The 16,600-nt window shown below is 46.1% G+C and overlaps 1 protein-coding gene across 3 annotated transcripts in view; it reads left to right on the plus strand.

Annotated features, from left to right (window-relative positions):
- LOC119972233 (vacuolar protein sorting-associated protein 13B-like) overlaps positions 1–16,600 on the plus strand; it is a 1,046,946-nt gene that overhangs the window by 1,028,080 nt on the left and 2,266 nt on the right. For all 3 annotated transcript variants that reach the window (XM_038808618.1, XM_038808616.1, XM_038808617.1), the window contains exons 58-61: positions 2,097–2,267; positions 7,994–8,164; positions 9,734–9,836; positions 10,030–10,279. In XM_038808618.1, the coding sequence (XP_038664546.1) occupies positions 2,097–2,267; positions 7,994–8,164; positions 9,734–9,836; positions 10,030–10,279 (695 nt within the window). The remainder of the gene's footprint in view (positions 1–2,096; positions 2,268–7,993; positions 8,165–9,733; positions 9,837–10,029; positions 10,280–16,600) is intronic.

Raw genomic sequence — 16,600 nt, forward strand, 5'->3', positions numbered from 1 at the left:
CTTTGGAGGAAGCCTCTGACACTGTTAACAGTTGCTGCGATAAAGGCTTTTGACTGAGGCAGCAGATGTTAGGAAAGGGTAAGTTAAAATGCAGTGATTTTTCACTGGACTGCTCTTCAGCATGGGGGCTTCTGTTGGTGGGTGGGGGGGACGGGTCACCCTTCTGCGTGCATGCTGTGGGGAGTTGACCCGTAATTCCGGCGGTGGGGTGAAGGATGCCTCTCTTTGTCAGTGGGTGTGGGGGGATGGGATTAACGTTGTGGGTGGGAGGGGTCCTGCCGCCGGACCTCAGGGGTGGCCTGCTCAAAATGGCAACCTGATACCATGATCCTGACGGATTCTAGCAAGCTCTCCACTGTGCATGAATTAGCATGATTAAGGAGAGGGAATCGCACCTGGGCCCTGCTCCCAGAGCCAGCGTGGACCAGTCCCAATTGTCCGCTGGCGAGAGCACTTCACAGAATCACACAGTGTGGAAGAGGCCCTTCAGCCCATCGAGTCCACAGCAACACATGAAAAACACCTGACCTACCTACTTAATCCCATTTACCAGCTCTTGGTCCATAGTCTTGAATGTTATGATGTGCCAAGTGCCCATCCAGGTGCTTTTTAAAGGATGTGAGGCAACCCGCCTCTACCACCCTCCCAGGCAATACATTCCGGACCGCCACCACCCTGTAAAAATATTTTTCCTCACATCCCCAATGAGCTTCCTACCCCTCACTTTGAACTTGTGTCCCCTCGTGACTGACCCTTAATCTTAGGGGAACAACTCCTCCCTATCCACCCTGCCCATGCCCCTCATAATGTTGTACACCTCGATCAGATCATCCCTCAGTCTTCTCTGCTCCAACAAAAACAATCTAAGCCTATCCAACCTCTCTTCATAACTTAAATGTTCCATCTTACGCAACATCCTGGTGAATCTCCTTCCTCTCCCCGCCCCCTCCCATCCCTTCCCCCTTCCCCCAATGTGGCAATCAGAATTGCACACAATACTCCAGCTTTGGCCTCACCAAAGTTCGATACAACTCCAACGTGATCTCCCTGCTTTTGTAAACTATGCCTTGATTGATAAAGGAAAGTGTCCCATATGCCTTTTCACCACCCTATTAACCTGCCATTCCATCGTCCGAGATCTGTGGACAAACACGCCAATGTCCCTTTATTCTTCAGAACTTCCCAGTGTCATGCCATTCATCCAACCCTCCCAAGCAGAGCACCCTGGCCATGAATTCAAAAGCAAAGAGAAAGACTTCATAGAATCATAGAATCCTTACACTGCAGAAGAGGCCATTTGGACCATCAGGTCTGCACCGACTCTTCGAACAAGCACTCTACCCGCTCCACTCACCCAACCTGACCACCCCTCTCTACCCCCCCCCCCCCCCCCCCCCCCCCTAACATGCACATCCCTGGACACTAAGGGGCAATTTATCATGGCCAATCCACCTAACCTGTACATCTTTGGACTGTGGGAGGAAACCGGAGCAGCCGGAGTTAACCCGCACAGGCACGGGGGGAATGTACAAAAGCCACACAGACAGTGACCCAAGGCCAGAATTGAACCTGAGTCCCTGGCGCTGTGAGACAGCAGTGATACCCACTGGGCCGCCACTTGCATTTATTTGCCACCTTTTATAACCCCAGGACATCAAAAAATGCTTTACAGCTAACAAAGTACTTCTGAGGCGCAGTCAATGAAGGAAGGAGCAGGATTAATTTCATACCTGACAGTAAAAGTGGTGTTGTTTAAAACAAAGGGTTTGCATTTATATAGCACCTTGCTCGAACTCAGGAAATCCCAAATTGCTTTACAGTCAATGAGGTGCTTTGGAAGTGTAGCCACTGTTAAAGGAAACGCACAGCCAATTTGCATGCAGCAAGCTCATGAAATAACCATGTGATAGTGATCAGATCATTTATTTTGTTTTTATGATGTTGATTAGGAGGTAAGCAATGATCAGGACACAGAGGATAACTCCCCCGCTCTTCAAAATAGTGCAATGCGATCTTTTGTGTCCTAATTATATGCGTTGTAAAAAAACAAGAATACAGCATCACATTGACTCACTGTTTTGTGCATTTCTCTACAGGTACACTGACATCAATCACCAATCTGGCTACCAGTTTAGCTAGGAACATGGATAGGCTATCCCTGGATGAAGAGCACTATAACCGACAGGAAGAATGGCGAAGACAACTTCCAGACAACCTGGGGGAAGGTCTGCGGCAGGGGTTGTCCCGACTGGGAATCAGTCTGCTGGGTACGGCAATATTGACGAATCTGATAATAAATCTAAAATTTAACTGTAAACCTCGAGAGCTCATCAGAGTAAATTCTGAGGACCAAACCTTATGAATGCTGCGTTATTGAATCTGTTCAGTGCTAGAAGGCTAATAACCCCATCACCGGAGGCCATGCGTTATAAAACAGACCGTTTTTCAGTGATGGCTCTTTAATGTGATTTCCATTATTGATGACTGTAAATGTGTCTACGATGTGTCGACCATTTATGTTGAAGCACTTCAGCTATGTTTACACGGCTTTAAGTTCTGTTTAAACCTTGAAGAAAATCAGTTCATAATGAAGGAACCCAGGCCTTGCCTGTCCTGAAACAATTCTGCTCACTTCAGGGAAATGAATCTATTAATCTCAATAAGATATTGCGTTTCTATGCTCTTGCTTTGCTTACAAAGCAGCTTTACGTGTGTGTGGTGGGTAGCACCGTGTGGCAATTGGTGCATTGCACAGGGAAAGCTATCTGCAAACAGTACCGATTGTGTTCATTTTTAATGGAAAGCTCTTTGGTGTTAAAATCCATTTTGTAAAAGTCCTCCTTCAACTCCCTTTGATAATTGACTTTTTGCTTTTTTGGGGGGGGGGGGGGTGATCAGTGAGGAGATGGGTGGTGTGGTTGCGTGGAGCGAGAATAATTTACTGAAAGCTTTCTTAAACCCTTTGTAAGTGTTTATGTGAATTGCGCTGTAAGAAGGAACATTAATGCGATGGCGCTTTCCCACCCTCGTTATTTTGGTAAAATGCAAAGCTGATTTCCTCCGTGGTCTTCAGACGTAGTCATTGCATAGAGAGAATGGTATTGTACTCATTTATTTTGATAATGGCCAGTTCAGGCAGTCAGACCACTCACTATGATATTTCGGCTGTCTAGACTGTAGGTATTAAAAAGTGATATATTAAAGTATTCTGAATAGTTGAACAACTGATATGGGCCAAAATGCAAATGAGAATGTGGACTGCAGAGTTACACAACTGAACAGAATATGAACCAAATAAGATTCTGTGGCAATGGGAAACCTTAAATCCAGTGGAGTGTGCTGTTACGAACAAGTCAGATCCATCAATAGATTGTCATGAAAAGGGTGGTAGTTTGCTTGCATTGATTCTCTATTATCGGAATGTGATGGCAGAATAAACTTCAATTTTTATCTCAGGAAAGCATAGGGAATGTACGGAACAGGAGCAGGAAGAGGCCATTCAGTCCATTATGTCTGTGCCAGCCAAGAGCGAGACAGCTGAATCCCACTCTTCAGCTCACAGTCCATAGCCCACAGGTTGCAGCGTATGCAGTTTTGTGATGTGGGTTGCTGCCTCTGCCACCAAAGATGGGCAGGTTAGGTGGATCGGCCATGTTACAATTGCCCCTCGTGTCCAAAGATATGCAGATTAGGTGGGGTTATTGGGATAGGGCGGTGGAGTGGCCTAGGTAGGGTGCTCTTTCAATGGGTCGTTGTCGACTCAATGGGCTGAATGGCCTCCTTCAGCACTGTAGGGATTCTATGGATTCAGGCAGTGAATTCCAGATATTTCCCATGCTGAGTGAAAGATTTTCTCCTCAATGCACTTCTTGAGTGTTCTGCCAATTGCTTTATATCTGTGTCCACTGGTTATTGACTGCTCTGCAAATAGAAGTAGATGTTTCCGATCCACTCTGTCTAACCCCCATCATAATTTTATGCACTAGATTTCTCCCCGGCCTCCTGTGTTTCAACCTCACCCTAACTACTCTTTCCTCTTAGCTAAAATTCTCCAGTCCCAACAACATCTTGGCCAATCTTCACTGTGTCCCTGAGTGTGATTAACATTTGTTGCCCATCCCTAATTACCTTTGAGAAAGTGGAGGTGAGGTGCCTTCTTGAACCGCTGCAGTCCATGTGGTTCACCCACAGTGGTGTTGGGGAGGGAGGGGTTCTAGTGGTAGTGAAGGAACTGCAGTGATATACTTCCAAGGCAGAAGGTTGAGTGACTTGGAGGGGAACCTCCAAATGGTAATGTTTCATCATATCTGCTGGCCTTGATCTTCCAGATGGTAGTGGTTGTAAGTTTGAATGGTGAGGCTAAAGAACCCTTGGTGAGGTTCCTGCAGTGCATCTTATAGATAGTACACACGGCTGCCACTGTTCGTCGGTGGTGGAGGGTATGAATGTTTGTGGAAGGGACAGCAATCCAGCGTCCTGGATGGTGTTGAGCATCTGGGGTGGTGTTGGAGCTGCACTCCTCCGGGCAAATGGAGAGTATTCCATTACACTCCTGACTTGTGCCTTGTAGATGGTGGCCAGGCTTTGGGGAGTCAGGAGGTGAGTTTCATGCTGCAGAACTCCTAGCCTGTGAGCTGTTCTGGTAGCCAAAGCATTTATCTGGCTAGTCCAGTTAAGTTTCTGGTCAATGCTAACCCCCCAGGATGTTGATAGTGGGGGATTCAGTGATGGTGATGCTATTGAATGTCAAAGGGTGATGGTTTGATTCTCTCTTATTGGACATGGTCATTGCCAGGCACTTGTGTGTCGTGAATGTTACTTGCTGTTTGTCAGCCCAAGCCTGGATATTGTCCACGTCTTGCTGCATTTTCACATGGTCTGTTTCATTATCTGTGGAGTCGCGAATGGTGCTGGGCATTGTGCAGTCATCTGCAAACATCCCCACTTCTGACCTTATGTTGGAAGGAAGATCATTGATCAAACACCTGATGGTTGGGCCAGGACACTACCCTGATGAACTCCTGCAGTGATGACACTGAGATAACTGACCTCCAACAGTCGTTCTGATAAACCAGGGACACTAACAATTACAAATCACAGGCAGACTTCTAAGCAGCAAACCATTGAAAACTCCACTGCTGTAAAACTAACTTGCAGTTGAAGATGTGATCGCACATCACCCCTTTGCTACATTGATGCCTGATCTGTCAACACCTTAATTTTACAGTTTTCAATCCCTCTGTGGTCTTGCCCCTCACTACCTTTGTAAGCCCCGCCAGTTCCACAATCCTGTGAGATTGCTGCACTCCTTTAATTCTGACCACTTGCGCATTCCCAATTATAAATGCTCCACTGTAACATTTGTGCCACACCAATTACCAGGCAATGACAATCTCCAACAAGAGAGAGTCTAACCATCTCCCCTTGACATTCAATGGCTTTACCATCGATGAATTCCCCCCTATCAACATCCTGGTGGTTGCCATTGACCAGCACCTGAACTGGACGAGCCAGATAAATACTGAGGCTACAGGAGCAGGTTAGAGGCTAGGAATCCTGTGGCTAGTAACTCCCCTCCTGACCCCCAAATCCTGTCCATGATATACAAAGCACAAGTCAGGAATTTGATGGAATACTTGTCTGGATGAATGCAGCCAGCTTCAACAAGAACATTGACCATTCAAGACAAAGCAGCACACTTGATTGGCGCCCGATCCTTCAACATTTGATTCTATCTTGGGTGACACTCTCCCTGTGATTTCCTTCAGGTGCTCCAGTTTCCTCCCACAGTCTCCAAAGATATGCAGGTTAGGTTGATTGGCCATGCTGAGTTGCCCCTAAGGTAATTTGGAGTTATGTGGATAGGGCAGGGGAGTGGGCTCAGGTAGGATGCTTTTTCGGAGGGTCAGTGCAGACTCAATGGGCTGAATGGTCTCCTTCTCCACTGTAGGGATTCTATGATCCGTGACATGCTCCCTCAAGCACCGATGCACTGCACGAACTCACCAAGTGTCCTGAGACAGCACCTTCCAAACTCAGAATCTCTACCATCCAAATGGATAAGGGCAACAGGCACTTGGAAAAATCACCAGCGAGAGGTTCCCCTCGAAGCCACCTAATCCGGACTTGGAAATATATCACTGTTCCTTCAGTGTCACTGGGTCAAAATGCTGGAACTCCCTCCCTAACAGCACAGTGGGTGTACCTACACCACATGGACTGCCGCAGTTAATAAAGGCAACTCACCATCACCTTCGCAAAAGGCAATTAAGGCTGGGCAACAAATGCTTGCCTGGCCAGCGATGCCTACATCCCACAAACTAATTTTTTTAAAACCTCCCCGCAGTCTACAGTTTTCTTCCTCACTAAAAACCGAAGAACCAATTTTTGTACCATCTGCAAACTTTGAATCAGAAAAAAATTTGGGTCCAAATCATTGATATATACCACAAACGACAAGGCACGTTGTACTGAGCTTTGCAGAACCAGATTGTAAAACACCCATCAACTTCGCTTTCTGCTTCTCAGCTAATTCTGAATCCAACAGTTGATATTAGTTTACATTGCAAGCCCTTATCGGTATTTTCTGCTCTGAGTACTTTACTTCTCACTGTTACAGATCTTTCTAAACACAATCAACCTCTTGTAACGATTCGCACAGGGAGTGAAACCCAAGTGTAGTCTTTACCTGAATCAGAGTTAGAGGGCCAAAAGGGGGTGGGTAGCAAAATGGAGGCAATAATTAGAAAACTTGGTGGACCTTGGCAAAAGTGCAAGGAATTAGGATTGATTGCTCTTTCGAAAGGACAGCATAGACATGGCCTTTTTCTCTGCTCTATAATTATGTTTATTACGGCTGTATAACTCAAACAAAGGGAATAATTTCATTCCTGGGAAGGCTAACTTAAAAAAACACTAATATCACAGTAGTAAAGCTACTCCCAAATCAGTGATAGATAATAATCTTTATTATTGTCACAAGTAGGCTCACATCAACAGTGCAATGAAGTTGCTGTGAAAATCCCCTAGTGACCACACTCTGGCGCCTGTTCGGGTACACAGAGGGAGAATTCAGAATGTCCAATTCACCTAACAAGCATGTCTTTCGGGACTTGTGGAAGGAAACCAGAGCACCTGGATGAAACCCACGCAGACATGGGGGGAACATGCAGACTCCGCACAGAGAGTGACCCAAGCCGGGAATTGAACCTGGGACCCTGACGCTATGAAGCAATAGTATTCACCTGCATCCTCTCCTTATTGGGTCTGAACTCTTTAGTTCCGTAGATTGAGGGGTGATCTTATTGATCACTTATTGAAGGGTGGTTAGCACTGCTGCCTCACAGCACCAGGGGCCCAGGTTCCATTCCAACCCACGGTGACTGTGTGGAGTTTTCACATTCACCCCATGTCTGCGTGCATTTCCTCCAGGTGCTCCGGTTTCCTCCCACAGTCCAAAGATGTGCAGCTTAGGTGGATTGGCCATGCTAAATTGCCCTTAGTGTCCAAAGTTCAGGTGGGGTTACGGGGATAGGGTGTAGGTTGGGTGCTCTTTCGGAAGGATGGTGCAGACTCTATGGGTCGAATGGCCTCCTCCTGCATTGTAGGGATTCAATGATTCCATGAAGTGTGTAAAATGTTAAATGTATTTGATCAAGTAAGTGTGGAGAAACATTTTTATCTGGTGGTGAATCCAGAACAAGGGACCACAAACTTAAAGTTTGAACCAAACCTTTTGAGGAGTGAAGTCAGGAAGCACTTGTTCATGTAAAGGGGAGTGGAAATTTGAAACTATTTGGCCCGACAAAGTGTGCCCTCTGTGAGCCGATATAAAGAAGCATTGATACTGGGGGTACAATACTTGGCCCAGAAAATCTACCCCTCAAAGCTAAAGGACGAATATTTAGTGTGGTGACAGACAAAGGCATGAAAAGCGCTTACCTGTGGAAAAGGCAGGTTTGGACCCTTTGTCACTTCTGCTTGATATTTCCAGGCGCCATTGCTGGTATTGTGGATCAGCCGATGCAGAATTTCCAGAAGACGGTGGAGGTTTCAGCTGGACGCAAAGCCAAAGATGTCATCTCTGGTGTGGGCAAAGGCATTGTGGGGGTTTTTACCAAACCAATTGGAGGGGCCGCCGAGCTCGTCTCTCAAACCGGTTATGGCAAGTATAGAATATTCTGTGCTTTATCGGACGCTTTTACAAACATGCCATTTCTTTGCAAAGAAAAAAAGAGCCAAGGAACAGGAGCAGACATAGGCCATTTGGCCCTTTGAGCCTGTTCTGCCATTCATCAAGATCATTGATGATTCTCCACCTCCATTCCAGCTTTCTGCCCTATCTTCATCTCCCTTTATTTCCTTTGCACCCAAAAATCAAACAATATCTGTCTTGAATATGCTTAATGACTGAGTATTTCGAGTGTAGGGAACTCTGAAGAATCATAATGCTGTGAGGTAATAACTTTCTCCTCATCTCCATCTTAAATGGCGGCCCCTTATTCTGAGATTTTGGCCCCTGATCTAGGTTCCCCAGCCAGGGAAGCATTTTCTCAGCATTTACTCTCTCAAGCCCCTTAATAATTTTTGATGTTTCAATGAAGTCACCACTCATTCCTGTGCACCCGAGGGAATATCGGCCTAATCTACTCAATCTCTCCTCACCTACAATCCCCTCATCTCAGGAACCAGTTTAGTGAACCTTTGTTGCAATCCCTCGAGGGTACGTATGTCTTTCCTTACGTAAAGAAACCAAAAGTGCACACACTACTCCAGATGTGGCCTCGCCAATTGAATAATTGTATTAAAACGTCTTTACTCTTGTATTCTAATCCTTTTATAAAAGTCACTTCATAAACTCAACACACCTTTCTACAGTTTATGAACTTAAAATGTCCCCCTGTGCAATACCTTAATAGGGCATGCTAAGTAATAGCTAAGCCCAAATGTCACCAGCACATTAGGTCAGGATTTCAAATGCAATAACAGTGTCTTCAGGATGACTGTAGAAAGGAAGACTGCCATATTCTTGAAACACAGCAAGAGAAACGGCCTTTCATTGTTCACTCCCTTGATCTCCTACGGTAAGTTCTCTCCATACTGCACTGGAGTAGTAGCCTTCGCACAACCTTCTGACTCACGGGGGCGAGACTTGCTACCACCCTGAAGTGCCCACTCGCAGACTGATACAACCTGAAGCCCTGAGCCTGTGTGACGACGAAGGAGAAAAACCCACTTCAACCATTGGACTCAACCTCCACATGTGTTTTGGATACTAAACTTCTGCTTTTTATTTATTTTAATGTTGCAATTCTGCTGATTTAACTTAAAGATTAGCCTGCAACTATAATAAGTAATGGATATATTTTATTTGGGAAGAGAGATTGTTTCTCATAACGATGCTGCTCGGAAATACTATCCAATGGAAATTATCATACTTGAATGTTGAGCTAATGTCGTCGTCGTCATATATAGAAATTGCCCATTGTTCCAGCGTAAATTTAAGTTGGATGCTGACACTGTTGTTTAGACTTTTGCAATTGCCTTCCCCCAATGTTCAGGAGACCAACTTAACGTACTTTTAATTTTTGTCACTGTTATTGAGCCCTGCCTTTTACGTAATTGCGGTTAACGAGATGAATATCCCTATCAGTCTGTTCCAAACATATTCCATCATTTCAGCACCGTGGCTGCTGGTTCAGTGGAAGTAAGAATCTTGTCTTTATTGCTGTAGGTATTTTACATGGTGCTGGACTTTCTCAACTTCCAAAGCAGAGGTTTCACCCCACTGAGCAACGGGCTGACCAGGCCCCAAACAGTCACGTTAAATATGTCTGGTAAGAGTATTCTGGCAGTCAGTCATTTTTATGATGGCATTATTCATTACATTGCTCTGGCTTAGTATCAAACTAACAGGTCATTTATCTTGGAAAGGTTTGTTTCTAACATGAAATGTTTCAGTTCTGGAATTTTAAATGTAAAAAAAAATGAAATTAATGGTTTGTGTTTGCCAATTTGCTACCCCGACAGGAAAATGCTCCAGTCTTTGGGCAGGCCTGAAGTCTTTATGGCCTTGGACGTGGTTATCGTGAGCAACTCTGGCCAGGAGTACGATGGGTGTTTGCTGCTCACCTCCGAGGTTTTGTTTGTGGTCAGTGTCAGTGAGGACACACAGCAGCAGGCATTCCCGGTCACGGAGATTGAGTGCAGCTTGGACCCAAAGAGGGATAACTGGCTGCAGGTCGTGCTCAAGCAACAGAGGGTATCGTATGACGCAGAGGTAAGGCTCGATCCCCTGAATTGGAGCTGCTGTAGGAAATGGGACGGTTTTGAACCCTGTTAAAGGCAGCCTATTTATCCTTCAAGAAACATTTCCCAACAAACAAAATTTTTAAATCGTAAATCTCTATCTTTCTGTCGTTGGACATTCTGACAAGTCTTTCATTCACATTAACACAAGATATCCTGTTTGCTAAAAGCTCTTTCCCTGGTGCCACCCAACACAAATTTTGAATAATAGCCTTGTCTGCCCCACAAATTGAAGGCAATTCTCCACATTAGCATTTTGTAAAATACAAGGCCTTGCACAAACGTGCTCTTGTGACAATCCTTTCCTCACTATTTGATCAGTTTAAATAAAAATACAATAAAATGCCACGTGAACCCATAGAGTTTAATTTTTAAGTGTGTATTTCCCACTAGGTCACTTTTGTTATTGGTTCGCAAGTTATTAGCGAGGGGCAGCACGGTAGCATTGTGGATAGCACAATTGCTTCACAGCTCCAGAGTCCCAGGTTCGATTCCCAGCTTGGGTCACTATCTGTGTGGAGTCTGCACATCCTCCCCGTGTGTGCGTGGGTTTCCTCCGGGTGCTCCGGTTTCTTCCCACAGTCCAAAGATGTGCAGGTTAGGTGGATTGGCCATGATATATTTCCCTTAGTGTCCAAAATTGCCCTTAGTGTTGGGTGGGGTTACTGGGTTATGGGGATAGGGTGGAGGTGTTGACCTAGGGTAGGGTGCTCTTTCCAAGAGCCGGTGCAGACTCGATGGGCCGAATGACCTCTTGCACTGTAAATTCTATGATATGGGCTGACAGGCCCATTATTAAAATTTAGTCATCATAAGTTTACTCCTGAATATGCATCTTATATTCACTCTTCAAAGTAACTGATTAACCAATATAACTTCTTTCATCTGTTGAGTCCCATGCTAAAATTATAATTTATTAGCCTAAACTGGGAGCGATTAGTTATTTTGCCCATAATCATGCCATTCCCTCTGCTTCCAACAGGAACAACATTTATATAACACCTTTAATGTAACAAAATGTCGCAAGGTGTTTTACCAAACCAAGTATGACACAGAACCACCTCAGGAAAAGCTACATCAGTTGCTCAAAAGTTTGGTCAAAGAAGTAGATTTGAGAGGTGCCTTAAAGAAAGAAAGTGAAGTAAAGAGGTGTAGGGGAAACCTAGTCATGGCCACCAATGTTTTATTTTTAATTCACTCATGGGATATGGGCATTGCTGGCTGGGCCAAGATTTATCGCTGAATGTGGATGTGGTGCCATTCAAGTGAGCTGTTTTGTCCTGGATGGTGTCAAACCTCGAGTGTTGTTGGAGCTGCACTCATCCAGGCACGTGGGGAGTATTCCATCACACTCTTGACTTGTGCTTTGTGAGTGGTGGACAGGATTTGGGGAGTCAGGAAGTGAGTTACTCACTGCAGGTTTCCTCGCCTCTGACCTGCTCTTGTAGCCACAGTATTTGTCTGGCTAGTCCAGTTCAGTCGATGATAACTCTCCAGAATGTTGATTGGGGGGAATGAATTGATGATAATGCCGTTGAATGTCAAGCAGCATTGGTTAGATTTTCTCTTGTTGGAGATTGTCATTGCCTGGCACTTGTGTAGCGCAAATGTTACTTAGTGGAGCATTTATAATTGGGAAGGTGCAAGAGGCCAGAATTAGAGGAGCTTAGAGATCTCTGACGAGTCTTAGAACATAGAACATAGAGTATGGAGCAGGAAGAGTTTACAAAGATAGTGAGGAGCAAGGCAAGAGAAGGGATTTGAAAAAAAGAATGAGAATTGTAAAATTAAAGTGTTGCCAAATCGGGTGGCAATGTGGCACAGGGGTGATGTGCGATCAGGTCTTCAACTGCGAGTTAATTTACAGCAGCAGAGCTTTGGATGGCTTGCTGTTACAAAGTCTGTCTGTAATCTGTAATTTTCAGTGTCCCTGGTTTCTGTGTGAGTCTTGGACAATTAACCACGGAAACGTCTTGGATTTCTCAGTCATTACGTTTTGGGAGGGGCGTTTATAGCACTTTCAGTGCATTAAATCCAAAAGTAGTCGTTTTGTACTTCAGAGCTGCTCACAATCTGCACTGTATCTTAAAATATCTAAAGATTTGCTTGAATATTTTCGCTAATAATGACTCCCATCATTACGAAAGGCAGTGTCTTTTGTTCACCTTCCTTTCGAGGGAAGTAAAACAAATGAACGAGTAGAGTGTTTTCCATTTATTTCATTTCGAATGTCCTTCTTTGAAAAACGGGACCTTCCTTCTTGGTGCATCGAATTGAGGATTTCATGAATGTGATTTATTCATAATTGAGGCAAAGGAAGTAACTGCCACAGTGAAAGATTCACTTACAAGTTAAATGTTGGGAATTAAGGACTCAGAAGAAAGACACGGAGGGGGGAGCATGGTGGTAATGTCACTGGACTTGCAATCCAGTGACCCAGGGGATCCGGGTTCGTATCCCACAATGGCCGAAGGTGAAATTTCAGTTTAGTAAAATTCTGGAATTAAAAATCATGAAACCTATTGTCCACTGTTGTAAAATCCCATCTGGTTCACAAATGTCCTTTCCAGAAGGAAACCTGCCATCCTTTCCTGGTCTGGCCTATTTGTGACTACTGACTGGGCAATAAATGCTGGCCCAGCCCACATCAGGTAACAAAATCAGGGAAGGTTCACCAGAATTGTATTAAAGTTGTAATAATAATGTTACGAAAGTGTACAGTTTAAAATGTCACGACACCCTGGGCTAGTGCATGGTTAACTGCATAGCCGTAACATAGATTTTTTTTTAAATACAAGAAGGACCTTGGCTGAGACCAATATACTACAGTCAGTGCAGGTTTGTAACTTTAACACAAATAACCTTTTATTCTGTACAGTATAATAATTAAATGGACAGAAAATGGAACTGGCTGTCTAATACCCCTTTCCCAACCTCCCCCTTTCTAACTACCCCCACTCTCTACACATACACAGACAAACAACACAGCGGAGAAACGGTGGTTGAAAGGTAAATAAAATATTAATAGGATAAAGGGTTTTTGATGCACTGGGATGACTTTCAATTAATTTCTTTCTGAAGTTCATGATTTCGTTTTGGTACTTCTTCCTTCTAGGCTTGACATGATTCTTTTCTGGCAAGTCTACTTTATCTGCAGATTCAGGATTTTTTCAAGTTTACAGCAAACATGTACCAGGCACTCACTGGTTTTAGAACAATAAAGCTGTTCTCTCACTTCAGCCAGCAAGCAAGCGAGAGAGAGCGTGTTCCTTCTCTTTCCAAGGTCTCAACACTTCTGCCAAGTTCTCTCAGAAACCATCATGCAGGAACCAATCACTGACTGTTGTCAGGCAGCACGCTGTCTCTGACCAACCCACCAATTACCAGTTAGCCACTCGAGCCAACTTGCTCTAAAACCGGTTCCTAAGATTCACTCAGTGCCAAAGAGTGTGGTTTCTCCTCTCCAAGGCATGCTGTCCTGGCAAGTGCTCTTCTGCTTAAAACACATTTCGATTATAGATCCACGGACCAAAAATAATAAAAATAAAATCAATGGGAACAAAGGAAGTAAACAGGATAGACTATTGCAAAATCGATTGAGATACAATGGGCTGTGTGTCCAGAGAGAACTACCTTGATGAACAAACAGACTGATGGAGCTGCTGATCCTTGTGTTTTCATAAAAATATCCTGATTTATAGGGTGGATCAGACCGGCTGTTCACACCGGCGAGATAGTCCAGTCTCACCGACGGTGCATGGGTTTCCCGGCAATGAGGGCAAATCCCGTTCACAACGGCAGGACCAGAAAATCCCGCCAGCGGGGCACCTCCTCTGTCGAAAAGCACGTGGCGGGTTGCATGGTAAATCCCGCCCATGGTTTAACAAATTTATTTTTTATAATATAGAAGTACAATAGTGTATTTTTGACATTAGCTGATATAGATTCAGCAGCTGTCAAACACTTCTCCTAATTTTTGTTTCCTTTAATCAATATTGTCCATTTTACCCAGTCAACTAAAGTCAAATTGAACTTCATTTCCCTAAAAAATGACACAGAAGGAGAAATTACTCATGGCCGTTTGGGAGACTTGGCGCCGGGACTGAATTGCGTGAGGTTCACGTTCCCGATTGGGACGCTATTTCTCGAGCAATTTAGTACAGGCTAATAGGCCAGCACTCTGCCCACGTGAATCTGGAGCAATTCTTAACTCTCATTCCTGCCTGCGTCAGATTCACTGGCGCTGGAATTGGTACTGGAGAGCTTGACAAGCTGGAGCTGATGTAAGCACTCCACTCCCCACACACTCTCATTCCAGCCAAGAAGATGGCTCCATGAAGAGTAGCCTCACACTTCGCCAACACGGAGCTCGAGGCGATGTGCAGTACGGTGGAGGAGAGCGAGACACTCACTTCTCCAGTATGGGCAGAGGCGACCGCCTGCGGCCGTTAACCAGGCCTGGGCAGAGGTGGCTGAGCTACTCAACGCCTCACCAGGTGGAGTGGCACATCGTGCCGCAAGAAGATGAACTCGGGTGAGCCACCACCTCTGTCCCCCTGGCATCACTCCTGTCCCTCACTCCTCGCATCACACTCCCAATCCCACTGAGGCCAAACAAAAGCCACCTACCCACATCTTCCTCACATCCCACCCTGCACCAAACCCCAACACCTGTATTGCCCTCTTTGACCAGGTGCCTTGCACACATGCCTCCCCATGTACAGAACCCCATGTAACTCGCCTCCATGTATCTCACCATGTCCCTTACATGTCGCCTAGGAAAAGACGGCTCAGAACAGAAGGGAGCAGGAGAAGACCAGAGGGGACGTCCCAGACCTCCAGGCCCTCACCCCCACTGAAGCAGAGGGTGATGGCATTATCTGGAGAGGGCTACCTCCAAGACCGAGGTCGGCATATGAAAATGCAAAATTAAGACCCTATAACAAGTGTGTCATCCATCTCCCCCAGATCACTCCTTCCCAAGATCTCACCAGGTGTCTTGTCTTTTGTCTTGCAAGATCACCAATAAACCATGCCGGTCCATCTGAGGTACCTGCCTTGCACCCAGCCACAACCCTAGCGCACCCTGGGAGGACCAGTCCGGGGACGACACCAACTTCTCTGTCACCTGTACCCTCCACCATCGCAGAGACTAGCAGCTCGGTGGGGCATTTTAGTGAAGAGGCTCCTGGGTCACCTTCACTTGCACACAGCTGGAGTCCGGACAGGTATCGCACTTCTGGAAAGTATGAACCCATCGCTGGTGGGGATGCAGACATAGAGACAGAATCTACAGGGTGTCATAAGGTGCAGGAGATGGTGCTGACAATGTGTGGCACCCTGGCCAACACAATGGGTGACGTCAGCAGTGGAAGCCTTGGATCAAAACGTCCCATGCTTGGGGCACACGGCGGTCGATGGCTGAGGCTCAGGACAGGGGAGCCCAGTCACAGGCAGCCATGCATCAGGCCCACATGGACATTGCTGTGGGGCTCCAGAGCCCAGCCCAGTCACAAAGGGTCAGGGCATTGAGAGCATTGACCGAGCTGGGCCAGTCACATAGGGGCATGACCGAGGCGCAGAGGGACATGACTCCCTCACTGAGGGATGTGGCCAAGTCTCTCAGCTCCATGGTTGAGGGCATTGAGACAAGATCGGGCCTCCAGGACTGGCAGTGCTAGATGGTTGAGCCTCGGAGCTCACTCCGGCCTCACCTCCATCCCATGGAGTAGCACAGGGGCCATTGAGCAGCCCGAGGGAGGAGGAGGTGATTGGGCCCGTGCTGGTGTCTGCGCCGGGGAGGTGCTTCTGAATTCCCCCCACCTGATACTGACGCATCTGATGGGCAGCGGTGAGAACAGGGTGGCACCTCGTCATCTGTGACACTCGAAGGTTGGCCAGGCCTATCCAAGTCCAGACCCTCCAGAGGATGGTCACCAAAGGCATCCCAGATCAGAGGGTGAGATATACAGCAGGCTGCCTCCACGTCTGATGTGCTGTCTGGGGTCACACCTCGAAAGAGGGGTAGGCCACTTAAGATTAGGACGTCGGACACCAGTTAAGTTGGCACAGGTGCAACACAAAAATTAGAGGTAGGGGTCACAAAGTAATGTATATAGTCACTATTAAACGCCTTTTCACAAAAGTGTCTCAATCCTCTGTCTGCGGGAGCTCGGTGGTGTGGGTGTTGGAGGGTAGAAGGGGGTAGGGCAACGAGGGCAATTGAATGTTCCACCTGCGGTCACCCTCAGAGGCAGCAGGGAACAGGGCCAAAAGTGTGAGGTCACCTAGT

The sequence above is a fragment of the Scyliorhinus canicula genome, chromosome 10, assembly GCF_902713615.1.
Source record: "Scyliorhinus canicula chromosome 10, sScyCan1.1, whole genome shotgun sequence".
NCBI lineage: Eukaryota > Metazoa > Chordata > Chondrichthyes > Carcharhiniformes > Scyliorhinidae > Scyliorhinus > Scyliorhinus canicula.